Raw genomic sequence first — 26,927 nt, forward strand, 5'->3', positions numbered from 1 at the left:
ATGTATATATATATATATATGTATATATATATATATACATATATATATACATGTATGTATATATATATATATACATATATATATATATATATATACATGTATGTATATATATATATATATATATATATATATATATATATATATATATATATATATATATATACACACACACACATGTATGTATGTATGTATGTATGTATCAGTTAAATGGGGAAACAACAATACTTAGTCTCTCTTTTGTATTGGTCTTCATCTTCCTTTGTTCACATTATTAGGCAAACATGTAGCCAAAGTTGTCTTACCTTTTTACAGCTGTTCTCTGGCTCTTGGCTCCTCTGTGTTGAGGTTTGGGGGATAAAATTGTTGATAACAGGTACAAAGGACAAGATGCTCAGGGGCAAATGTAATACCTGAGAGACTCTAAGCTTCTGCATATGAAAATACCTGACATACGATAGCAGCAGACCGACTGTCAGAAATAACGCTGCAGCCATTAGAAGCTCTTTGTGAGCGTAAGTCAATAATGTGTTGGATTTTTTGTAAAGGTATGTGAAGCTTGCTAGTCCCAGGAAGGTCCACATTTTTAAAAGAAAAAGAAAAAAAAAGAGAGAGAGAGCTCAAATTAGATGGTAAAAGTACTAGTGCCGATAAACCGAAGTACTAGTGACGATTTTTACGTTGATAGAAAATTACACTATTAATAATTCCTCTTCATGATGTTTCTCAGGTGCTCCAAGTCGGGCAGCCCAAAACAAAACGTTGCCCCTTGTAACTCATGATAACTTGCTCATAGACATTGGGAGGGATGCTACTGAATATTTTATGATAATGAGAAACGCGCACTACTTCTGATTTGGTGGTTTCACGTCCCGCCTCCTTTACGATTCAACCCTCAAATCAGAAGTGACGTGCCGGTGAGCAGAGCTCACGCTATCCACCGATTGGACAGCCGTGGCGGCTCTGGGCCTCCCCCTGGTCGCTAATTGGACAGTCTGCTGGCAGGACGGTAGTATGATGTGATGTCAGTGGAAAGGTGCGCGTTGCATCTATTTCACAGGCACAGGCGCTTAATGAGAGGCGGCTCCAAAGATCGTTCATATTTGACAAGATAAATCACTCTGGGCTGTAAACCTGGGCCATGTTTGAATGCGCCCGTAAATACCATAGCTGTTTTTTAGTGCTCCATCCAAAGCTAGTAAACTGTCGTTGTGTGTAGCGAGGGACAAACATTTGGCAATATGTAGCCGAAATAGCTCACAAAAATCTACATTTCATCCTCATTTGTGTGCAGTGTTGTGTGCAATGAAAAGAAAATGGCCAAAGTGCCACGTCTGTTCATGCGTAAATTATGGCTGGTCACTTTAGTCACTAAGGAAGTCAATGATATCAAATAAAAGGTGGAAAGGTTCTGACGAAATGTAGCCTTTAAGGATATTGCCAATTCAAAATGCTGCAGCATGTTGCCAAAAATATAAATTGAATGTTGGACTGGATATATCAACAAACTGCTGCTGTGGTGAGAACAATGCAATAATAGTCTTTTTCTACCCCAAAATAAACTCCTACTTCGTCATTTTTTAACCTAATACAAAAATGTTTCCAACTTTCCTGTGGTTAGCAGCAGACTTCCTTTGTAAATAAAACAACAAACTATGTGTGTAGGATTATGAAGCATCTTTTTTATTGAAAGGAATCCTTTCTAGTTTATAACTGGTATAACTGTGTAGATATTGATGTTATAGTGTGTTATTGATATCGCAAAAGAGTACACTATTATTTATTTCATAGGTTTTGTAAATGTACATGCATGCATGTCCCTAAGACTGCTGGTAGCTGGTAACTATCAAATCGACTAGTAGTGGTAGTTGTCATAGTCGCAGTCACTCATTCATTGTATTTGTATAGTCCAATATTCCACATTTGCCTCAGAGGGTTCAACAATATGTACATTTTACATCATCGGTCTTGGTTTCCTCACGTAAAAAAAAGTCGTAGTAGTATATTATAAGAAATCCTAGTCATTATTTAAATCATTATACTATGGTTTATCATAAAAAGCCATTGTGTCGAACAATAGTCTTTAAAAAAAAAAAAGCAATACAATATTATGCATTAAACATCTTAGAAAAGCCATCTGAGAAACGCGTACTATTTCGGATGTCAACGTATGGTAAAAAAAAATATTAAAAAGTCAAAGTATGACTGAAAAAAGTCACTATATTGTTGCTTTTTTTTTTGAAAGAGGTCTGACAGTTTTGTTGAAAAAATATATATGTCAAAAGACATAAAAAGGTAGAGGTAATATGTAGAACTAAAACGTAACAAAAAGTCTTAGTATATAGTATGCTCAGTCATAAAAAGTTATTGTACAGTAAAATAAAAGGTTCATAAAAGTTTGTATGTCTAACAAAGTTTAAAACAATCTTAATATGTTGAAAAAGCTATAGTATGTCCAAAAAAACTTAAAGTTGAAAAAGGTGTTTTTAAATAGCCCAGTATGTAGTAAATGAAAACAGTTTTTGTAGTTGTAGTCAGTGTTGTATATATTGTAGTATATTCTTATAGTCTTCTGCTGACATGCATTGTGGTTATCTGAATCGTGGCCCATGCCTACTACTCATATGAATAATTTGTCATATTCATTGAATGTGCTGTAACTCCATTACTTCTGGTCACATGACATCTATTGCTTCTGTCCATCCAGGGAGATCTGTCCCACCTGTTCTGTTTTTGAATGTCTTAATGTACTCAGAGCGGTCATTCAGGTACATGTATGCTTAATTTCCAAGAAAGAGTAATAACTCAAATTTAGGGTTTTCGTAAACCCTTTTCTATCTTTAAAACTAGTAGAAGAGACATCTGTCTCTTGTGGTATTCTGGGAACTGATGTTCTCATAATGGTGGTTGGGTATTCAAACCCAGCCCTAGTGCTTCCAAACAGGGATCTTTACCAACCAGCATTATTCGACTTCTTCATTTTGTATGGGGCGCAGTCTATTACACAAAGTGAAGGTGGGACTTTAAACTTGAGCAACTTCTCTGCTCAAAAAAAAGTTGTGCATTGTTAATGTATTAATAACAGACATAAGAGGCTTTGACGTTTTAATGTTTTTTTCCAACAAGACTGACTTTTTCAGTACATTTTGCCTTACCCAGTCCAGAATCCTCTGCTCTTCTTCGATCTTCTCTCTGAGGTGGATGAGCCTCATCTTGTGTTTTCTGGTTAAGCTAATTGCAGACTCACTCATTAATGAACACATTTGTAGGTACTGCAATGGGTAGGTAAATATATTCAATTAGAAACAGGCCACACATCTACTCTCAAGCAAAACATGTTTTGTGCTTGAAAAAAGGAATAGAACATGACATTTATTTACACAAACTCTAGACAAAGATCATGTGAAAAACATGGATTTGCGTTTTTGCTGCGGCTGATGTTTAATCATATAAACTTTGTGCACAATCACAGACATTTACCATCATCAATTTGAACTTTAAGACTATTTTTCCCACAGGCTTCCAAAAAGACAATGACACTACATTATCTTTGAATTTTGAAAAAATAGTTGACTAGGCAGAGTATGTATATTATAAGGGTTAGCCTCGAGGCCCAAGCACCTGATAGCTAATGAAGCGGAGTTAATTACGTCTTATTTATAGTCATCCTGTTTCATCTAACATTACACAGCAGTGGGTTAATGCCCTCTCCTCGCCAAAAAACTGCAATATAGAAAAGCCCAAATATAGAAAAACTGGCCTTTATTTAGTCTTTTTACATATGGCTTTAGCTTTTCTGTTATTACAAACTGGTTTTACAAAAGGTTTATGAAGACTTTTGAATTAACCACAGGTGGAAAAATTATGAAGAGGCTGATGACACTGCAACAGTACGTCTACAATCAGAGGCTCCAACACGGCTCTGGCCACAAAGCGGGTCACAGATAGTAAAAACGGCAAGGAAACGGGTGATTCAAAACACTGCAGTACAACATCAGACAAGGGACAAACCAGATGGACACAGTCGAAATGGTGTAGTCACAGATGAGAATGCAGAATTACAGAGCAGACAGAGTTACCTTTTCTGTCTTGTATAGGGCACGAACGTTCAAGCCACGTGGAATCATTCACGGGACACATACATTTGATCACTCGGCTCTTTTCGACCAGCAGCGCTCACTGTACCATCACGGCTCACGAAATTTAAGAGCAAAATAAAAGACTGCAAAAGCAAAGGCCAACTTAATGACACGGTTGAGTGACCTGAAGCATGTTGACCGTTTTCATTGACTATGTAGGAAACTCCAGGCGTTAGCAGCCACCACAACAGCAAGACTTCTAAACAAGATCAGTATTTTCTACATCTAATTAGTACAATACAACTCTTTCAGTTACTTGATTCAGGGAAATTAGAAGACAGAATTGAGAGTATCAAATGCATACTTAAAAATCATTAACACCGCGTTACATTAGATTCAGTTTTCAACGCGCTATCGGATGACACTTGACATGTATAAAAGCGGTTTCATTTTCCAGACTGGTTTGGAAGGTTTAAGTCCATCATGAAGACCTTAGTTTAAAGTTCTTGTCACAAAAGGTGTTGCATAAATGGGATATGAAGTCTTTTGCATACAGAGGTCTGCAGAGTGGACTCAGTCTCATGTCTCTCTCCTCGCCTTCTTCTTCTTTGCTGGTTTGGGCACTTGGCTCTCCTCAGGTTTTTCTGTGGAGAAAAAGAGGGACAGATTGTATTAGTCTTATTGTGTGATTCACGTGGTTTTCTAGATTGTCACATTTTAAAAGCTTTCACAAATTCGGAGTCGGCCGTGTCAAGTCAGGAGGATCACGCAATCATTTGGTTAACTGCTGAGAAAATATTTAATTGACTTACTTTCTTATCATTATTCTTCTAAAAAGGGCCAATATGATATGATGGCTCAGAGCGATACTCAGTAAAAGGATGATGCAGACACAGCAAGGACAGGAAATGTGCACAGTTTCCTGCCTTGAGGAAAGTTAAAGAAACATGCCTCTGGTGCAATTTAGATAAGAATCTATTTGCATTATTAACTCTGATCTTTCTGGTTTAGATATAATTTAGTAGGCATGAGAAGCAGTGAGTTAAAGCGAGGCAAATGTACACCATTTCAATTAAACAAACTGATTAGTAAAATATATAAAAACATGGAAATTACTCCTTTTCAAAAAAATATTCAGGCCTGGAAATGAGCATTTTAAAATTCCATGATTTTTCCAGGTTTTTCAATGATCGTACAAACCCTGTAATTTATGCATTACATGGATACATATATGCAATATTTCACTGTGGTTCAATTGTACTTACTTTGTTGTGTTGAAGCAGAAAGGTTGTTCTGCTTGGCAGTGAGCTCTCCATCAGTTGGTTTCTGTGGCACTTGTGTGACAGGGGGTTTCTGGGATATTTTGTCCTTCACTCGCACCTGCAATAAAAGGGAACATTTCCCCTTTTTGTTTAGTCTGGAGAGCACCTCAGCGAGAGATGAGTGAACAAGTTAACAATTGTTATCAATTTTAAATATGACAAAAATCTGAAAAATACTGTTAAGATTATCTGCTCTGGCGTCAGATATAGGCACCACTGACCTCGACAGCAGCTGCTTTGACAGGTTGGACAGCAGCAGCGTTCTCCTGAATGGGTGGCTGCTTCTTCACTAAGGATGCGGGTGCAACCTCCTTCTCTGGCTCCTCGCCCTCATGGGACACATGCAAAGTTTACAGCCAAACTGTGCAGTGAACTCAATATAAACTTCAGAAAACATCGAAGACTGTAATGTGAATCAGCTGGGTCAAAAATCCTTTTTTCATGTCAAACGAAGAAAAAACATACCAGAAAAGACTCCCATCATGTAATAATGAGTACTTAGCTATGCATTATTATAGGATTATACAGGTTAAATGGACCCTGTAATATACATCTAAAAGAACATAGTCACAAAGCCTTCAAGTGTGTGATTAATCATACTAAATTCAGGCTTCCTTGGTTTTTATACACCAAATGTCCCATTAAATGTCTGCAGTCTACGTTTGTGTGTTTTTTTCACGAGCAGTTACCTGGCCAGCCGTTCCTCCATCCTCTGCAGCCTTTTTCTTCTTCTTTTTCTTCTTTTTAGTTTTAGTCACTCCATCACTGGCAGTCTCTCCCTTGTCCTTCTCATCTTCATCCTCGTCCTGACAGAAACATATGGAATAGGCACATAGTAAACAGACCAAAATGAAGCAAAAGAGAGCAGCAAAAGTGACAGTATATGTGGAGGAACATATGGAGCTGCAAAATCTCCACTCTTCAAATGGGAAGAAGTGAGACTTCAGTTAAACAGAGTACTTTAAGCCATGGTGTGGAGTAACTTTGCCACGCTGCCATTTTTGACAACTACAGTGGAGCAGACAGCAATACACACATGCCACGTTCATGTTAACAATTATATCTGCACTTGTTGTATTGCTTTGACAACACAAAATGAAAAGGGTCTTTTAACAGACTGGAGAAGTGGTCTTAACTGTAAAATTGATTAACAGTGTGGGCGAGCGGAAGCAGTAAAATTCTTAACACAAGGGCCAATATTATTATTCATTACATTTGAACAAACATAAAAAAATTAGGGCTGGGCAGATTAACACGTTAATTAAACGTTAATCTGGCCATCCTTTAATGACGTTAACTATTTGATCATGTGTTAACTGCCTGTTTGGGTTTTTTTGCATTGGGAGGGGCTTATTGCTTTAAATCTCTTCAGACAGTGTAGTTGAGACCCTGGCGCCTTACGGCTCTCCCGGTCCAGCCCGCGTGAGGTCAATCAAACATGAAAAATACAGAAATAAAATAGCGGCATAATTGCATTACGGCGACACTGCTTTTACTTTGAAGGCGATTTATGTAGGTGTTCACAGGCGGGCAGTCTACCGGCAGGCTCCGCGTCTACATTGAAAGTTAATTGCGCATGCGCAACGCTCCTGACCCCGCGGTCTGATCCACTATAGCAGAGCACTTTAAATCAGAATCACTTCTGGATCTTTACTCTTTTCTCAAAGAGGAAAACTTTCCACACATCAGAAGATGTTCAGTGTACTTCTTCAAGCCAACACAGACTGGACTTTTCTCACTGAGTAAGAAAAACTGAACTGGAAAATATGAAAAGCACTTATTGCTTTTGTATAAAGTGAATCAACTGCTGGTCTTTAACATACATCTTTAAAAAGGTAAGCAAGAGACTAAACATAGACCAAAGAAGGAGTGGTTTGTCCCTCACAGGGACCCTTACTAGTATACAGTACCTGTTCAGAAAAAAAAAAAAAAAGATTTATAAACTATATATGTATGTATGTTAATTTGCTGTGCTCCAGAGTGCCTGTTATATTGTTCTGATAACATTACTTTAATATTAAAAGCATGCAATAAACTAGTTTTTACTTCATTATTGAATTTGGCGCATAATGCAATTAATCGCAGAAAAATCATGCGATTAATCAGTTAATTTTTTTCAACTTTGCCCAGCCCTAAAAAAATAATCATTGTATAAAATTATCAATATATAATAATCTAAATGTTCAGTACAAATACCTAGTTGCTTGAAACTTCAGGGGTACCCTGTGTCCTTATCGCCACTGCTGCTCAATTGTTGGCTTCAACTTAAAAGGGGCGACTCCAGAGATATTACACATCCAAGTCTGTCTACAGGTCTTGAGGAGCACTAATGCATACGCCAACATTTTCTTTTGTGGATGCAGGGGGAACTGTGTAGAATGTGATGAATTGCTTCAGCTGGGGCTGAAGACTACAACTTTAAAAATAGAAAAATATCTGGAAGTGTGGAGTTAATTTCCCAGACCACCGATCCCAGATCAGCTGTATTTTACTTTATTCCATTTTAATCTAAATCCTGTCATTATATATTGCTTCATTTTATAGTTCATCTGAATCTGACAAAATGATAGGAGTGCAATTTAAGATTGATAAAGCGTTTGATCAGTTAAGCCACAAAGTGCAGAATTTATAAATCTAAATCTGACGCCATCTGGTGTTTGTACCAAGAACAACATTGACAAACAACTATAAATACATTTATGTTCATTATCGAAACAATTAAATTGTTGTTCAAATCATTCATGATACCAATCACACCAGTATTTATCATGCTGACAAAATGTCTGCCATGTGTGTAGTACTCTTTTCTACTGCAGTATGTTGTGTTGAGTCACTACTTTAAACATCAGGGTCACAGTCAGGGCAGAGAACCAGGACAGCTGCCCTGGAAAATGCACCCAGAAGAGTCACCAATTACTAGGTCGTCATTTTATTTTTTGAACACCTAGGAAACTTTTGACTTAAGTCTGGATATACTTACAGCTGCTCCAAGCAACAGATCCACCGTGGCAGGCTCAGGGAAGGATTGCTCCAGAGCAGGAGAGGCCTCAGGAGTGGGCTCTTCGTAGTTTCCCCAGGCTTCCGAGGGAGCGTTCCAGTCAGAGCTAGGGTCCACTGAACTACCATCTGAGCAACACAAACATTATCAGAAAATAGCTTGAACCTTAACTCAGAAGTCACATTAACAGTAAGTAGATGAGTCCTCACTAATGCACGATATACTGATACTAAAAAAGTACTGCGCTACCTGTACATTAAAAACGATACGATTTTGCATATTTGAAGTTCTCTCCCTCTCCCTCTCTCTCAAAAAAAAGACGCCAGGCGTGTAATGTGGAGATACTTTGGATACAGTGCGGACTGTGAGGAAAAGCCCACTGACACCGATAGACCAGTGTGTAAAACGTGCTTTAAAGCAACACAGACAAATGGAGGGAACACGTCAAACATGGCCAAGCACCTTTCAAGCCTACAGCCCAAACTTTTTAAAGCGTTTAACGAACGACAGGTAAGCAAATGTAATTATAAAAATGAAAAACCACAAGCTCACCCATATAACTGTTGATAATAATTGATGCAAAATGGTGACATGCTGGTGGAGCCTAAGGGTGGCTCATGAGCTAATTAGTTGAAGATTATTAAGTGCATTTTTCAATAAAGGGGAGAAATTACCCTTTAATTATGTGACAATCTTTAATGTACCCATATGATAGCTTTAGTTTTTTTTCACCTCAAACACACATCTGTAAAATTATTATTAATATTAGTATGGAGTATTATTATCTACAATTGCTCATACTTATGGAAATAACGATGTAGTCATCCGGACAACAGACCTTGCCGTGTATAATCAATGCTATGATAGCACCATGTAGTTTTCATTAATATCTTGCTGTATGCTAATACTAATATTAATGCCATTTGTCAAGTGTTCAAAAAGCTGGGCAGAAACAAGCTGGTCAAAAAGGGAACCATACAGATGTTTTATTTATTACTATTATAGATAAATATACCAGTATCGTATCGTATTGTATCGAATTCTAGTATTGTATCGTAAGTATTGGTATCGTGATATTAATGGCAGGTATCGTATCAAAGTCATAATTTTGGTATCGTGACAACCCTAGTCCTTACTGTGTCCAGACCATTCATCTTCCACTCTGGGCTGACTGAGCCAGGGCAGGTTGCTCACAGGCTGGGGCTCTGCAGAGACAAAAGACCAAGGACTCAACCTGCCATCCTTTGTGGAGTGCGAGCCAGGTTAAACCCACGACCAGTTCTCTTTGTATACTTGCCAGCAGTACCAACACCCAGTCCAGGTAAAGACACCAGATTTCGATCCGTTGTGGTCATCCCCCTGTCAATCACAGTCCACGACTCTGAAACATTCCACAGATGGTAGGATGTCAATATTTAACACAGTCAACTTATCAAATCAGTGCATCAGTGAGATGATGAAAAAAATGCTATTAAAAACAGCTAATACTGTGTTGCCTTTGACAAGATAGCAATCAATTCAGATCAATCACGTATTAGTCACTATATGAAAACCCAGAGTTTCTCAACCAAGAGTTAAGTTTCATTAATAATTTTGAAGGTGAAAACTTACATCATTTTAATTTAAAACAGCTAGGTTTATTAGGTTATTCAGCTGTAAAACATTTTTACCATCGATCTCCGCTCTCCACAGTGACGCTGGCTCTATACTGGTTGTCCAGGGGCCCGTCTTTGGAGCAGGAGCCTTTACAGCAACGTCAATCACAGCCACCGCTACCACCTCACAGCTGTTAACTAGCAACAAGAAAGAAAGTTGATACTCCGGCAGAATAAAACAAAGATCAAGTTGACAACACATTGAATACGAGTTCCCAGTGAAGCATCAAGAACATTTGGTCGGTTAAAGACTTTGCATGAATGAGATAAGTTTGTGAGGGTCTTTCTGAACCGATAACCAATCAATGAGAAGAGTGTTCTCTGCTGATAGTTACCTTGAGATACAGACTCAATCTTCTCTGACTTCACTTTGGCAGAGTCTCCTGAAAGGAAAACTTTATTTATTTATTTATTTATATTTATATATATATATATATATATATATATATATATATATATATATATATATATATTTATATATATATATTTATATATATATTTATATATATATATTTATATATATATTTATATATATATATATTTATATATATATATTTATATATATATATATATATATATATATATATATATATATATATATATATATATATATATATATATATATATATATATATATATATATATATATATTAGTGCTGCGAAGCAATTAAAATAATTAATCGCATTTATGTCCTAGTTAACTCGCGATTAATCGCAATTGCTTTTTTAATTTATTTTAATGCTCTTAACATGAAAAAGTGGATCGGCTTGCTTCATGCAAATGTTTTATCTCATTGAAAAAACAACTGCCAAACAGTGTGGTTCAAAATAAAATCATAAAGTGCACTTTTCAGGTAAACAAGTATGAGAAGGAGAGGTAGAAAGAGAGATTATTTTAATTATTTAAAGTTGTATTATTATTATTATTGTTGTTACCGGTATAACTTGTATATTTCTATGTTTTTCTGATGTGTTTTGATACTTCGGCAATATTGTTGTTGCAACATTCATGCCAATAAAGCTGTGTGTGAGTGAGTGAGTGAGTGAGTGAGAGAGAGAAGCATAGCAGTCAGGCTTCGTAGGTCCTGTCGTTGAATGCGATGTGTATTATATCAGCTAGATCTTCGTTCTCCACAACGTTAACAGGCTACACGCAGTAGCATCCATTTAGCTGTGGCTGCAGTAACTTTGTTCTTCGTTGTGGTGTCCATGTGTCTCTGTCTGAAGTCATCCATTCGCTATGACGAGGGGGCGCAGAGTTAGGATCAGCTGTGTGCTTGGCCATCGAGTGGTATTTCAGACTGGATAGCTAAGATGATAGCTCAGTTCACAATGACAAACGGCTCATAGCACTTCAGTCTTGTCAAGGGAACCCTCTGACAAGTTTTTGAAAGTAAACTTTCTATTTATTAGCGTTTTATCATTTATTTTGCCGTATCATGCTCCGCATTCATTTTAAACCGTAACGTTAGCCTAGCTTCCAAGTGCAAACGGCGTGCCTATTGTTTTCCTTCCGGGTGACCTACATCCGGTTGAGCTACATCCCGCGTTAAAAAATTTAAATGCGTTAAAATAAATAAATAAATATATACATAGATACATTAAACAAGAGCCTGTTAATGAAGGGCACACGGATACAACTCTGCACAAACACCTCCAGGGAAAACTCACTCTGGGAGTCAATTAAAATCATGTATTTAAAGACCAACTAAACGCAACAACAGCCTCTACAGAACAGTAAAAAACATACTGTTCCGGGCACCATCTTAGGCTGTTTGCCAAAGATGGTGTAGAGGGTTTGTGATTTGTGTGAAAACATACAAGTAGAACAAAAAAAAACACTATTGCTAACGCATCACCTCTGCCAATTGAATAAAAACCCACTTAAATGTCTAAATTAAAATAGACATGCTTTTAAGAGTTATGTCCTTTAAAAGCCACCTCTTTTCTTCTTCTGGCTGGCAGCTGCAGAGGCCTTGGGCTGCTCTGGGGGAATGCTTGCTCGCGTGTCCCCTCCTCCAGGACTAGCGGAGCCATCACTGGAACCCTTATCCTTCTTGCGTTGCTCGCGCTTTTCCTTGTTGCTGACCTTGGTCTCCCATGTGCCTGCAAAGTACCATCAAGTGCATGTGGAATTAGTTGCAAAATACTGCCAGGTTTCATTATGCGATTAGTGAGGAAATATAGTATGGATTAGGCAGGACAAAGGAGGACTGTTCAAAGACACTGCTGAGAAAAAAAGGGACCAACACAGGTCTTATTTTACCGTAACATATTAGGTATAAGTCTTTTTATTTGAATTGTTTTCAAAGTACACATTCAAATAAATTGGGATAAAAACACACAATTCAGCCATTCTCTATGTGGTGCAATGACCTGGTCACTGAAAATAGTGGCTCACTAAGACACAAAAATTAACAAAGACAAGCCTCTTTAAAGAGAGGATACAGTACACAGACGTCACTTTGACTGTATTCCTGATGCAATATATAATATTTCACCTTCTTCTGGTTCTTTGCCATTTGCAGTCCCGGTCTTTGTATCCTTAACAGGCTGTTTGGCCTTCTTTTTGGACTTCTTTAACTGGACGTAGAGAAACAGTGGGCATAAAGAAGAAAAGAAAGTTTAAAAAAATACATCTGGGATTGTGCAACTGGGATTGAAGCAACAGTGGAGATACTTCACAGCACACATAATTTCACCTCCAGGGACAGCAACTGGATGAGCAGCCCTAATGTGGACTGAACCACTGGCAGTCAATCAAGTCAGCATAGCTCAAGCCACGTCTATTTATAAGTGAAATTACATCCAAGACTCTTGAAATATCTTTACATGTCGTTTTTGTGAACACTATTTATATCACTAAGTGTATGCATATTTACATCTTTTGAATCCAGCACCTTTGGCACCACTTCGTGCTATCCAGAGGGGGACATTAGATGATAAGGCTGCACTGTGTGCCGTTCAAAGAACGGCGCCACTTCCAGAATTGTGCCTGGTTAAAAATTGTCATCCAATACTGCCAGCTGGTCTGGTTACATCATGGCAGGGTGACAGTGTGGTTTACACAGTAGTGGAACCGAAAAAATAAAGTTGTGCAGCAAAGAGCAATTATTAATACAAACGCAACCTGGGCACATCCATCACACTGGACAAATAAAGAGATTTCAGGTCACATCACCATGTCGTGGTAGTCTTTTACCTCTGCAACCTTTTCAGCATTGACTTCTGGTGTTGGCGGCTGGTGATGTGGCACTGTCTTTTCTGACGCAATGGCCTCTTCTTGTGGTTCAGCAACAGCTCTCCCGTTTGGCTGGGCTTTCTGGAATGAACATGTAAAGAACAAATGTAGAGAGCCGTAACAACTTTCAGTTACTATTCCTTTCAAGCAATCGATTTGTAACAACGTCCAAGGTTAGCATAGACAGGTTAAAGAATAGCTTGACGCTAGCTAGGGGTTGTGGCCATAACATGAGATTCAACTGTCACTGTGGCGTTAGCTTGACAACTAGCCTTGCTAACGACACGTCTATCAAGCTCTGAAAGCGTGTAGGTTGGTTTTATTTGCGCGACGTGCCTTTTCCGTCTTCTTTTTCTTTTTCTTCGGTTCTTCAGCTTTGACAGGTTTACCGACACCCCGCTTTACTTCAATGTCGTCGTCCACGGCGCTTTCAGCGGGTCGTTTCTTGAAGAGAGACCGGCAGGTTGAGGCCCACAGAACGACCATCAGCACCAGCCCGGTACATGCCGCTAAGAGGATCACCCCTGGTGGAATAAACTCAGGCTTCAGTCCCAAATCCACGCCGAGCTCGGAGCGCAGAAGCCCCAAACCTTTGGACAACAGTTCATTCAAACGATTTGTAAGCAGCTTGAACTGCTGAGAGGCCGCGTCCTGCCACTGCTCCATTTGCATTGTTTTTCAAACAGACCGATTAGTCACACTTTGCTTGCCGCTATTAGCTGCGCTAGCCTACAGAGCTAGCTAAAAATAACGAAACGATTTCGACATGATGGATGACAATAAATGTATCCCCTCATCCGCCAGCAACGTCGGCCTGACCAGGCAGCCAACTAGCTAAATCCAATTACGGCCGCAGCGACAAACTAAATCAGCTAACTAGCCAGCAAGCTAGCTGATATCATCGTAAGATAATATGCCTCCGTTAGCTGACCACCACAATGTGACCGCGAGCGAGCCAGATTCACCTCATATGGCTCAGTTTTGACTGGAGGAGAAGCGTTGCATTCACTGTCCCTTGTAATATGCAGTTTTCGGGCTGTAGCAGATTATTGTCCAAAAAGATTTAAAATGATTTCCGTAGCTATTTTATTTTTCCAGCCAACATATTTATGATCTATTTTAAGTTGCATAATGGAGATAATGCAGATTTACAGGTATAGTTATTTGGAATAACATTCGTGTGTGATATTTGCTGTTGATATGGTGCCATTGCCCGATGAACACCTTAATGTTTCGAGTGTCTTAACTATATTCGGACTTTCTTCAACCTAATTAACTGAACACACGAAATCCAACTTTTCCACAAGCAGGAGTGTCAAACTAAAATACACACTGGGCCAAAATTAAAAAATTGGTCCAAGACGAGGACCGGACTGCTTCAATGTTTATTGCAAAACTTATTGAAATTAACTTATTGCACATATTGAACCTGGAACTAACAAAGCTTAACTTATTGTCATTTTGCTTTTGAGAACGTAGCCTGCTTTGACACCAGACTTCTTTTCGACTCTTCTACCTTCTAGAGCCTGTTTCATGTCCAGATGCTTGTACCCGTTGTGTTGTTTCGCTTCATAGCTGCCTTAAAAATTTCTGTTTTCAAAGTCCACCTTCCATTTAGCCATTTTTTGGGGAGTGGGATAGCTGAAAGTTCGCTACAGGTGACAAGCTTCATAAAGCTGCTGATAAGGGAGTAGTAGGACTCGCGCTTGCAGGCCCTCACGTGGCAACGCACTAGCAGTGCATTGTGGGATCTGTAGTATTAGTGGTGTGTGCGATATATCGGCGGTAGTATTAGTATAGTATTTAGATATTATCCTGCGGGCCAAAGACAATTCCACTGAAGGCTTGATTTGGCCCGCAGGCCTTGAGTTTTGACATCACAAACGGGCCGTGACAGCACCAGATAAATGGGCGTGGCTACAATTTCTACCATTGTAATTGGCCTTAGTCCCCCTACCCAAAACAGATTGCTTTAAGTGTCTTGTCACTCTGTAGCAGCACATTTCCAGCCATACAATGTATTTATTCTAAACCTTACTCTAAATTTTTCTTTTACATTGTTCCAATTATACTATTGCAAATACGTACACCACAAACATTCCTCATTCAACAAATCTAGAGCAAAACATCACACAAACAAGAAAATGAAATACTCCTATTTATGATAATACAGAAAGTAGATTCAATGGTGGAGGGATGGGGTTGAGTATAGATTAAACAGCCCTTTCAGCTGTGTAGTAAGTCAAAACATCATAAATGAGCAGCTTCCTCACACTGATATAACAGGAATGTTCTACTACTTTTAACCTAAAGCACAGAAGAAAAAAAAAATACAAGCCAGACAACTTATTTGCATCCAAGTTTATTTTGAAATTCCCTACTCCCCCTGTACAAGAAAAAAAAGGACTTTCCACAAAGGCAGCAGTGAACTGTCAGTGATAGTACTTTTCTAGGGAAGGAAAAGAAACAAAACATATAATCACAGTGTGTCTTCTTATCTTCTTTTAAATACTTCTACTGCTGTCATCTTTGGCTGGGTTTCGGCAGACAGCTTTCTGTCAAACCACATTCCTGGGAAGCAAAAGTTTTAGCCAATAGAGCAGGGCTGCGGGCTTTACAGTGCCAATGCAGGAATGTTCTGGACTGTTTACCTATTCTTCATAAACACAAAAGAAAAAAGAAAACAATAAAAATTGAAATAAAAATAAGCTGTTTGTGTTCTCAACACAAACAAATATTACCGCCTGGGGAGATAGCGACAGTATGTCGAATTTCATAAAATTGTATAGACAAAAAAAAAAAAATCTACAAAAATGGAGCTAGGTAAATATTACACAACAGTAAACATGTTTTTGTTGTTTTTTTTTAAACTTTTTTTTTTTAAACTCTTATGTCGAACCTCTACACAAAACCAAAGTTCTTGGTCTTAATGGCTAGCAGGAGTTTCTGTTTGAGTATCTGTTTTGAAGAATATAGTGGCACGTAGAGACGTGAGATGCAGGTGTTGGCTGTGGGGAGGTGCTGGTCATCTGGAGGCCGGATGGTGATGGAGGGCATCGGCTGGAAGCCCTCCTCGCTGGCTGGCAGTGAAGGGCTGGAGGTCCAGAAGTAGACCTGAGCAGAAGCAATATCGTAAATCACGTCTGCCATTTCCATAAATTTTACTTTCTGAAAAGTGGTCGCTAGATGCAACTATGACACTTATGGTTTTCTGCAATACAAAAAAAAGTGTAGCTCTGTACAAGCCTTTGCCTGTGCTCTGTTGCACACCCTAAAAAAATGTCTATACCTGTAGAACATGTCACAGACATGGAAAAAAGTTGATGTTTCTTTTAACTCAACAACTCCTGTTTCTTTCAAAGTAAAAGCCCTCCGAGCATGTTTCTGGGGACAAAACTGCCTTATTTGTTAACAGTTTATATTCTGAACTATCTGTAGGACTGTGTGGTGGAGAATTCAGTGACTATTGATTTAGGGAGCAATTCAGTCACTATTGATTTAGGGAGCAATGCTAAAGTGCCAATTTAATTTATTTTTACAAACGAGCAGACGCTTCTTAACCTATTTTGGTCTAAAACGGATGTAAATGACATTCATAATGAAATGAATGACACATTCTGGCTAGTATTAAAAGGCCAACTCTGTAGAATGAAGAGCTGGCAGCAGCAACAGCAGTGCTGCGTGTAGGGCGTCCGTCAAACATTGCTCACACAGTGTGGCTCTGGTGTGACATTTGTGTAATGTACAAACAGTTATTACCAATGTTAAGCATTGAACCGTTGAAAGCCACAGGGAGTCTTTTTGTTCTGAAGGATAATGATCTCAACGAGAACAGACTTACCAGATCTTGCCTCTCAGTCATGCTCATCTTTTCCACTATGGACCAAAACCAGCGTTTAAACTGCAGTAGTTTGTCTGCATTTTCCCCTGTTGGATGAAGTGCAAGTCTTTACTTTGTTAGAGTAAAAACATACAACCGTAAAACTTAATTTCTGAATGAAGGCAGGAAACAGATACGGGGAAATGAAAAGAAGCGCACACAAAGAAGAGGAGATTTGGACATAGCAGCTTACCAGATTCATCATTGAAGGAGGTGAAGCTTATGAGCATCTGAACGTTAACTTCTCCGCAACCATTTACCAGCAGCCTGAAGTCCTCAGCTGTCAGGTCCTCCAGAGCGTTTTTAGGAAGCACATCTAGCAAACCCTTCCTCATTGCCTTCAGACACAGACACACACAACTGATTTGAATCCACATTTTGGAAAATGTGTGTTCCAATAAACGAACACTTTGAGAAACTGTTTGGGAAAACGCTCAATTAACTTTAAATTGTCCCAAGTTCAAAGTGTTTTACTCACATGGAGAGGCTGCTCAGCCACCACCAGCATTCTGTGCTCCGCATACTTCCTCACATACTCGTACACGTTGAGAGGAGTTACTGGCATGTTGACCCCACCAGACAGAAGCTCCACCTGAACCACATTAACAAATACTTTATTGAACAACATATTTCAGTATTCAGATTCTACGTTCAAAAAGCAGAATCTAAAGCTGTACATTTAAATCATATAAACTGATATAAATAATGCAAAGCTAAAACAGAAAAACTGGCCAATCATAACAGAGTTTCCTCATAAATTACTGATATTTATATTTTGTATTAGGATGCACTAAATATTAAGGTGAACCTTAAGGTGTATAGATTTTGGGGCATTATGGGGTCTGAATTTTAGTTTAGTCTGAAATTAGCACAGCCTCTAAAAATTAAATAAACATTTCCTCCAGCAACATGCTCAGATCATTGCACCCTCTTGTCCTGGTTTAGTGCAGTGTAATTTAACTGTATATGAGGGCTGTCAACAAATGTTCAAAATTCGAATATATATTCGAATAGTTGTTAAAAACCGAATTTCGAATGTGAAAATTAATATTCAAATGTAAAAAAAATAAAAAAGTATTTTGGAGGATAATTATCGTGAATCTGGCAACCCTCGCTGCAGCCGCGATGACGTGTCCTCTCTTCCACAAACTCAAATCTAGTCACCCTGACCTGCGTGCAAAATGGCGGAAAGTGCAAAACCCAGCTTGACCGCAGAAGAAAAAGCTGTTGTAAACAATGCAACTATAGGCCGTAAGGTGAACCTTGTTATCACTCATCCCGCTCCACAGTCGTGCATCTACACAATCTTTAGCTCATAAAAAAGAACGAGTCCTGCTAAGTTACCAAAAAAAAGTTTGTTGTTGAAATTCCAGTCGATTATTGATGCGACGATGTTTAATGCTGAACTAGTTTCTTCAGAGCGCAACAGGATATTTGTCGCGAGTGGAGGTGACAAGGTGCTCAGTGTTGCCAGATTGGTGATGGCGTAGTATCGTACCAAAGCCTCAAAATGGTTGTATTTGGAGGATAATTATCATGCATCTGGCAAAACTGAGATCGGTCGACCAATGACAGTTCTCTCTACAGTCAGAGCTCGCGCAAGAAGGTGGAACGTAAGATACTGTTTCCAAAACTTGTAAGGGCGTAATAACTAGCTTGTGAAAGACCCAGAGAAACACAAATATCCAACGAGGCAAAATCCCGGACGTTTTGGAATCCCTGCCGGACGCATTTTTTAGGTCTTGAAAAGAGGACATGTCCGGGAAAAAGAGGACGTCTGGTCACTATGTAAGCTAGAGTTAGCTTACTATTCAACGACAACCAACTTGAGGCTACATCTCCAGAAGGTGCACCCAAGAGAACATGGCATCACATGTGAAACTTCAGCGAAACAGCCACGTCTGGATACGTATTTTGCGCCTCCGCCACAAGTTTGTTGTCTGCTTTCACAAAACTCTTGATCAGCACTCAACATTTGTTTATTGTTGTCATTCAATTAAACCGCTATGCGCAAAGAGTGCAACAGTACAGTACGGGAGAGAGAGAGTGAGAGAGAGAGAAAGAAAGCGTGTGTGCGAGCGAGAGGCCAAGGTCTGCTGTCTTGGCCATTAGTTAATTTACTTATTTTTGTGTAGGTAATGTGTTGTTAAATATGTTTAAACTTAATTAAATGACCTATACAAGTAGTTATGTCTCGTATTAATTTGTCCGGTTATTGACGTGCCTAATGCGCAACCAGAAAGTCAAATATATTCAAATATACGTGTTTTTTAAAAGGGAATATTCAAAAGTAATTTTTGAGCCCTACTGTATACGGCATGGGCTAAGTATCACTTTGATAGCATGTTACAACGTATATTTGGTGCCAAAATGAAAATATGGTGTTTACCTGTCCAGCCCCTTCCTCTTTGCAGAGGTCAATGGCGAATGCAAGATCCATTGCAGCAAATACTGCGTCTGCTTCACCAGCCTGAGAATGGCGGATCAGCTGCCGCAGACTCTCATACATGACCGGGTCAAAGAATGCAAAGTCATGCCAGTTGACCTGCAGTAACAAGAATAAGCACATATCGCAACTTCAGTTGCTGCAAAGCACCAGCATCGGGTAGTAGGGTGCAACAGTGGATGCCTCTTTTACCTTCCTCCCAAGCAGGACTTTAATGACATGTCTGTTCAACGTGATTGGACAGAGTTCATTTTGAAGCAGACATAACCCCAGTATTCTGTAGAGAAAAACATTTAACTTAATGAGTACTACGTTGTTAAAAGATGTAACTCATAGTCCCTGACTTTGATCTTGTTTGAAGATTTTGAACAAACTGTACCAATTGCAAGTCCCTTCATGTTGAACTAATACAGCGGACAGTTCATACCTGCCGATGTTACGGAAGCAGTTCAACCGGGCTTCTGTGTTCTTGCCTGGCCGAGGGGAGTAGAAGCCTCTTTTGCCAGGCTGGTAGAAAAGAGGCGCATTGTCATCCCCATCGTCTGGGTCGTCCAGCTCCATGTCGACCACACTGCGGGTTGAACCATGGCGCTTACGGTTTTCCTGCTGCTACAACCACACAAAACGCAGGAGGCTGTTTAGAAGCATGTATTGTATGAAGGCCTTTATGGAATTTGTAACAGGAGAGAAATATTAGTTGGTATGCTTAACTACACCAGAATATTTGCAACAGAAATCAAATGATTCAATGCTACACATTGGGAGAGTACAGCAGGGAAAAATAGATGTTGAGTTTACTTGTGCTTTCTCTGGAGCCTCTAAAAGACCCAGGTCCAATATGCTGTCGGCACCATTTTCCCTGGAGGAGAGAAAAGATCAAAAAGTTATAGTTACTTCAAAAAACCTTTATTATGATATAATTTACTCTACTGATAGAGTACCAAGTCATGCACAAAAAGAAAATAATAATGTTTGTCATTACAGTGAATAGATCGTTACCTTCCATGTGCAATGAGAAGTTCCATGGCCTCCTCCACCCTGGCTCTGAGAGAATCCTCACTAGCCAGCAGCAGCAGCAGCTGGGCAGGGGACAGCTCCAGTAGCATGCCTGTGATTTTACTGGCAAACGCCTGGAGAGGCAGAAAACACACAGCAAGTGTTGTGAAGAAGGGCTTCAACTGTTCCAGTTTGACACGCACAAGTATACATTTAGTTGTGTAGTTGTGTAGTCAAAAGTATGTTCCCACTCCTTGAAAATGTATGTGGCTCGATGACGATGTTCAAAAGTGTGCCAAACAAATGCAAATCTGCAAAAAGTCAAGAAATGTTGACCTGTTCTTTGATTGATAAAAATTGCTTTGAAAAATGCAGAAGTTTTTTTACCGGTTGCATGGCGTGAACACGTGGGTAGAGTCTTTCACCCAGGGCTTGTCTGTGTGCAGGCAGGGGGTCGGGCTCATCGCTGGGGTTTCCTTCTGACGAAGGCCTGAAAGGCCGGGTGTCTATGGACAGCTGCCTCCTTGAGTCTCTGCAGAACACAAACGCAGGTTTTTCTCGGTCGAGCACAGCAAAAAAAAGTTTTTCTTTTGTTTATTCTAAAAAGAAAATTTAAAAATAAAAAAAGGGGGAAAATATTTGGAGTTTGAGTTTACCTGTCTCTGTCTCTACGAGATCCTGCTCGAAGCCCTCCGCTTCTCCTCTCTCTTTCCCGGTCTCTGTTTCGCAAGCGCTGCATTAGATCTACAGACACGAATACACACAAATTTTGAATAAAATTTGACATTGAATAAACAAGTTCACAGTTGAGTGTCTTCTTTATGTGAAAAAAAAAAATATTTTTACTCATGTGATGACTGCTTTAAGCATCATAAAAGTACCATTGAATGCAACAATGAAAGTTCCATAATACAGTATAGTTTCTATGTATTGTCATACTTGAATTGTAATCGTGATGACACGTACTGCTGGCCTGCATGCCCTTGCTGACACTCTGAACACAGTCCAAATTGGGCAGCTTATCGTTGGAGAGGAGGGCCAGGGCGATGGCTGTGTAGAAGCTGCGGGCAACACCGCTGCCCTCGCCCGGCTCATCTTTGAAGGTGACCTTCACCCGGTGCACGGCCATGGGTGTGGTTGTGCAGCGCCTGCCAAAGTGTGTGTTAAGCTGGCGCATGGTCTGTTGTATTAGCTGGTCTCGATCCCGGTCCACCTCCAGGGCCAGGTCACGGGACTGCAGGTTCCTCAGCTTCTCCATCTCCCGACGGAACTTGGATTCTTTTACCTCAAAGCCTCCTAGCTCCGTGAGGATCTGGAATAAATAATAATTAAAACAATCATTATGATCATGCACTCCAGCATTAAGAACACCATCACCCCAAAAACAGAAAGTAGGCAATTTTATAATTTTTATATGGAAATCTAATCAAATAGTGTTGCACGGTATACACACCAATGCTCAAAAAATATTGCAATACCACGCCGTTAGAAACTATAGAATACCCCATTTTATTAGCATCGTTATTTAAATTACAGTGTTTTAATAAAAGCCATAGGCTATGTCGATTGAGTGTGTGTGTTGCGCACTACTAGAGAAGTCATAATCAAAGACTGGGTCACAGGCCAGTCCCGGCAGAGCGACACTTGTCACACATTGACACTGATTTAAGCAGATCTCCCTTATCAATTCCTTACGAAACTTCATCTAAATTATTCATATTTTGATGGTTTTGGAAGTGTCTAGCCATGAGTTACAGCACATTCATATCATGTCAAGTCTGATTACTCCAGTGGGGGGTTGTCAGGGCTAGCTAGGCCTTCTCTGCTGGCCTAAACAAAATCACAGTTGAAGTTAGTTTAACATAATGATTATATTTTTTAATAAAAAAATAAATTAAATAAAAGTTTGTTTAATAATAATAACGTAATTGTTTTGCACAAATACACAACATTTTAATTATTTTTCCCAATTAGCTTATTTTATCATTGCACAAGCTCCTGTGTAATGAGCTGTGCTGCTGGCCTGAGCTGTTCTTCAGCTCAGGCCAGCAGCACAGCTCAGTTTAACAGCTGGCTATGAATAGCTTATCCAATCAGATTTCACCTTTTGTTTCTCTACGTTAGTGCATTAAATAACATGCTAACGGCCAGCTAGCTAGTGTTAATATCTGCTAGCATTGTGATTGGTCACAGGGCCCGTGTGACCATTAACATGTGCTGTGATTGGTCAGTGGGACACCATGACTTCTGTCTACCAGAAAACTAGCTAACTGAACTCGGTAGGAAAGAGTAAGTTGTTGGAACAAATTTAGAGAAGCAATTTATTTTTTATAGTTTAGCTTGGTGTATTTTTTTTTACTCTATAACTTAAGGAGTAGACTTGGTGTTGGATTTACTGAAAGGCTAGCGGCTGCAGATGAAGTGAGTACCGTGAGTACAAACTCAGAACAAGAATCAGGAAAGTACAATTTCTTCAAAGTTAAACTACAAAATGCTATCAGTAAGTGCCATATAAGTGCTACTTAAGCGCCACTACTGTGTTACCTTCCTTATTCAAGGTGTAGTAAAAAAGGATGTGCTTTTTATTTGCGACGGAAGATGTAGACACTTTCTACTTTGAGGAGCCAGGACAGCAAACAGTCGTGACTTTGTTGAGTGTTTAGCTCGCGGTGACGGAGCAACAAGCTGATTGGCAACGAGCTGTGGTGTAGGGTTTTACCGTGTCCTGTTTGTAGATCGGACCCAATATGTTTGTAGCACGATACGCCAGTAACAATGTTTTAAAGCGGATGTGGGTGGCCACCGGTAACCAGTGAAGGGTGTGGAGGAGCAGAGTAGTGTAGGTGAATTTTGGGAGGTTAAAAACCAGTCAAGCTGCTACATCTTTCAGCTGATTGTTAGTGGCCAAGCCCGAGGCAAACACACTGGTAAATATTGGATGTACAAGATGTTTCACAAGTAGAAAAAAAGAGGATTCTATTGGAATGCCCATGATGTTTCCTGTGTGTCTGCTATTTTAGGTAAGGCATTTTGCTGCATTTCACATAATATGTAATAGAGAATCAATTTTTTCAAGTTAAAACTTAAAATCTAAAAACAGTTACACATGTTGAGATAATTCCTATATTTACTTGTAAATAAATATATAAAAATGTACCGATCCAGGCTCGGCTCCGACATCCTCCATGAAGACGCGACCAAACAGCTCCAGTGACAGACGCCAGCGGCCAAGTAGCATGTCATGTGAGATCATCATCCCCATGAAACTACAGTGAGGTCTGGACAGACAAAGAAACACAAATTGTGATTTTCATCTCTGTCTCAAAAAAAAAAAAGTAAAAACAGGCTAAGCCTAGCTAACAGGCTTATTTCCAAGAGGAAATATCAAATGTCACTTGAGCTAAACCAACGTCACAAAGCACAGATTGGTTGGAGATTTGGTACCTGAATGATGGCAGAGGGGGTCCATCACTTTCAGTGAGACCAATCTCCGCTAGTAAGCTGCTTTTTAACTGGGCGGCAAGGTCATGAGGCGAAGGGCCTGGTTTTGAGGCTTCTAGCTCCTGCTCTGCTAGCGACTGGTTCTCATGGCTCCGGTGGCCTGTTTCCATACTCATAACATTCTTCAGGTTGGCTGAATAAGACATCTTTGTGGGCAGGATCTGTTTCAGTGGGGATTCGTTCTTTAGTAACATGAACATATGTCTTTGACATTGACAGTACTATGATGAAAAAATGGAAATATGAAAAGGGGACACCGACCACAAGCTGTGCTCCAATATCCACACTTTAATTTCAGTGTAAGCAAAAAGAACAACCCAAAATATCCATTATTTCTTGCTGACCATTATTTCCAATGATCTGAAACGCCACTAGAAATAACGAGAAAATAATAAATCTTGGATAGTTTTTTTTTCAGGGTCCTATTCAAAAGCCTAGTTATATAAAATCTTTCTATTGCTTTAGTTATGCGTGGATATTAGAACACAGGTGCCAGCGCGTTTGTCCAATAAAGAGGGGTGGTATACCTGAGAGGGGGAGGGTAGAGAGGAGCCCATGTTTACCTCCAGGCAGTTCCTGTCCATGCTTCCCTCAGCCAGGCCTTTGGTTGCCACGTACGAGGAAGAGTACAAGCCCTGAGAGGGACGACCGAACAGATCCTCCTTCCTGGCATTAGGCTGTTGGAGAGAAAGCAAAATTAACCAAAAGACAAAGACTGCATTGGGCCATTATACAGATATTGTGTTTTGTCAATCTAGCCCAGTGGTGGCCAACTAGTCAGAGACTAAGAGCCACATTTTAAATATTGTTACCGCAAAGAGTCACATCATACACATGGGCACACATGATCACCCCCATCCCTTCCTCACACGCATACAATAAATCTGGCTGAGCAGAGGTCTATGTCACACACCAACATGATAATGACAGAAATTAACTCCTACAGTACCAAGACCACAGGCCAGTCATTTTCAACAATGGACATTGTGTGCACCGTCTCACACACACACACACACACACACACACACACACACACACACACACACACACACACACACACACAAACTTCCAGTTCAACTAAGTCGACAAACAAAAATATAATAATTTACAATAATTTTCTTTTACTATGCATGTTGCAAAGTGGGACTTCTGACATTCCTTTCATTGAACAATCCTGTTCAAATCTGGCTTGTATTCCGTTGTTGCTACTCAAAGCAATTCTTTTGCATGGGTGTCAGTCTAAACAGATAGATGCTTTGATTTCATGCATTTCAGGTTAGAAAACACAGACTCGCAGACGTATGTTGACCCAAACATTGACAGTATTTTAAGCGCAGCCCGTTAGACATTGGGGTATTTCCATTGGCACACTTTTTCAGAACTTAATGGTCCCTTCCCTTAAAGCAGGTTTCAGTTGGTCCTCACAAAGATCGATCATCTCCAATATGTTCTATGACTTTCAGTGTTTCCCCTACCATTATATCATTAAATCCCCCGTCCCCCTGTAATTTTCTTTATAGCACCAGATCACAGGAAGTCAGTTAAGGTTATCTTCCCTGTAGAACAGGTTTACACCTTGTTCTGTTATTAAACAAACGGCCGTATTTTATTGATCGGATCTACACGACAGCGCGTGGTCGCGCGTGAACACTTTTCTGCTCTCTGTATCGCGCATGGCGTTGTTCCGTCCCAATGCGCAGAGACATGTGCGCGCACACAGGTAAGCGCTGAGCACCCAGCAGCGGGCAGAGAGCGTCGAAAAATATGTCGCGTATAAAGCACACAACTATATCTGCGTTTTAAACGCTCCCAAGTTTAAGATGGCAACAGTAGCCCTCCGGCAAGGAGAACCAGAGCAGCTCTCCTGCTCCAAGTGAAACGAGCCAAAGTGCTCGTGTCTTGTACAAACAATGAGCTGCTAGCGTCTAGGGTTGAGTACCGAGAACCGGTTCCAAGACGTCTGATACCTAACCGACCGAAACAACGCGGATTTCAGTGCTTCCTTTCGGTGCCTGAGCCGATTTAAATCCTTTTTTTTTTTTACACTGCTCCGGAAAGTTGCACGGTATACCGATACTAAAAAAGGTAGTGCAGTACTAGTGCATTAAAAACGATAGGATTTATTATATTTTTAGTATCGATACTTTATTAAAATTGCGAATTGGATCAGAGCGCAGTTAATGCTACGCTTCCTCTCCATGCAGCGGGTCTCAAGGGGGCGAAGCTACCAGCGCGCGCGCACACACGCAGCGCGCGCGCACACACGCAGCGCGCGCGCACACGCAGCGCGCGCACACGCGCAGCGCGCGCGCACACACGCGCAGCGCGCGCGCACACACGCGCAGCGCGCGCGCACACACGCGCAGCGCGCGCGCACACACGCGCAGCGCGCGCGCACACACGCGCAGCGCGCGCACACACACGCGCAGCGCGCGCACACACACGCGCAGCGCGCGCACACACACGCGCAGCGCGCGCACACACACGCAGCGCGCACACACACGCAGCGCGCACACAGAGTGATCGCTGGGGAGACATGAGTGCAGGAGCTTTTGTCGTCCTATGGTTGTTGGAACAAAGCTGTAGTCCAGTAAAACTCTCCAGTTGATATTAATGATGACTTGTTGTCCAGTAAAGCAGCAGAGTTTGTAGAATCCAACCGTTTTTGAGTGGAGTTCTGTTGCAAACGCTCCCTATCAGGCCACCTTAAGCTGGTCTGTTCTTTTTTTAAATAAATACATATATATTGTTATAGTTTGAAGTTAAAAAGTTTAAAGCTGTAATTTAAAGTGTTTTGTATGTATTTATATTC

The 26,927-nt window shown here is 40.1% G+C and overlaps 3 protein-coding genes across 4 annotated transcripts in view; all 3 read right to left on the reverse strand.

The window, feature by feature from the left end:
* The window catches only part of sqlea (squalene epoxidase a), a 10,100-nt gene extending 9,361 nt beyond the window's left edge, over nt 1–739 (reverse strand). The window contains exon 1 of the mRNA XM_068570111.1: nt 303–739. Within this exon, the coding sequence (XP_068426212.1) occupies nt 303–581 (279 nt within the window). The 5' untranslated portion in view covers nt 582–739. The remainder of the gene's footprint in view (nt 1–302) is intronic.
* A 2,350-nt stretch (nt 740–3,089) lies between these two features.
* On the reverse strand, nt 3,090–14,248 carry LOC137781194 (protein LYRIC-like). 2 transcript variants are annotated; one of them, XM_068569791.1, is made up of 13 exons: nt 13,629–14,248; nt 13,254–13,373; nt 12,553–12,634; nt 11,993–12,157; nt 10,387–10,431; nt 10,067–10,189; nt 9,694–9,777; nt 9,533–9,601; nt 8,379–8,524; nt 6,088–6,204; nt 5,620–5,727; nt 5,342–5,456; nt 3,090–4,720 (listed from the first exon to the last, which is right to left on the reverse strand). In XM_068569791.1, exons 1-13 carry the CDS (start codon nt 13,962–13,964, stop codon nt 4,656–4,658), a joined length of 1,575 nt encoding a protein of 524 aa, XP_068425892.1. In that variant the 5' UTR covers nt 13,965–14,248; the 3' UTR covers nt 3,090–4,655. The 2 variants fall into 2 exon arrangements, with proteins under 2 accessions (XP_068425892.1, XP_068425891.1); XM_068569790.1 differs by having other exon boundaries at nt 10,387–10,434; nt 13,629–14,247.
* A 1,390-nt stretch (nt 14,249–15,638) lies between these two features.
* Nucleotides 15,639–26,927, reverse strand: part of ubr5 (ubiquitin protein ligase E3 component n-recognin 5) — a 47,605-nt gene continuing 36,316 nt past the window's right edge. Inside the window, exons 45-59 of the mRNA XM_068569198.1 lie at nt 24,679–24,792; nt 24,059–24,276; nt 23,772–23,892; nt 21,581–21,926; nt 21,271–21,358; nt 21,002–21,146; nt 20,618–20,748; nt 20,417–20,477; nt 20,046–20,227; nt 19,811–19,895; nt 19,562–19,717; nt 17,651–17,764; nt 17,366–17,510; nt 17,134–17,219; nt 15,639–16,406 (exon numbers count right to left, since the gene is read on the reverse strand). Of these exons, the coding sequence (XP_068425299.1) occupies nt 16,194–16,406; nt 17,134–17,219; nt 17,366–17,510; nt 17,651–17,764; nt 19,562–19,717; nt 19,811–19,895; nt 20,046–20,227; nt 20,417–20,477; nt 20,618–20,748; nt 21,002–21,146; nt 21,271–21,358; nt 21,581–21,926; nt 23,772–23,892; nt 24,059–24,276; nt 24,679–24,792 (2,205 nt within the window). The 3' untranslated portion in view covers nt 15,639–16,193. The remainder of the gene's footprint in view (nt 16,407–17,133; nt 17,220–17,365; nt 17,511–17,650; nt 17,765–19,561; nt 19,718–19,810; nt 19,896–20,045; nt 20,228–20,416; nt 20,478–20,617; nt 20,749–21,001; nt 21,147–21,270; nt 21,359–21,580; nt 21,927–23,771; nt 23,893–24,058; nt 24,277–24,678; nt 24,793–26,927) is intronic.

This window comes from Clinocottus analis, unplaced genomic scaffold (assembly GCF_023055335.1).
Source record: "Clinocottus analis isolate CAN_PGR_092001 unplaced genomic scaffold, fCliAna1.0.p SCAF_9, whole genome shotgun sequence".
NCBI classification, from domain to species: Eukaryota; Metazoa; Chordata; class Actinopteri; order Perciformes; family Cottidae; genus Clinocottus; species Clinocottus analis.

Excerpts from the sequence above, each read along its gene's own strand:
- LOC137781194 (XM_068569790.1), bottom strand. The coding sequence starts at position 13,964 with ATGCAAATGGAGCAGTGGCAGGACGCGGCCTCTCAGCAGTTCAAGCTG. Across the intron at positions 10,190-10,386 it reads GATTGAGTCTGTATCTCAAG|TTAACAGCTGTGAGGTGGTA; the intron begins GTAACTATCAGC and ends TCTTGTTGCTAG. Across the intron at positions 9,778-10,066 it reads GTGGAGAGCGGAGATCGATG|AGTCGTGGACTGTGATTGAC; the intron begins GTAAAAATGTTT and ends GGAATGTTTCAG.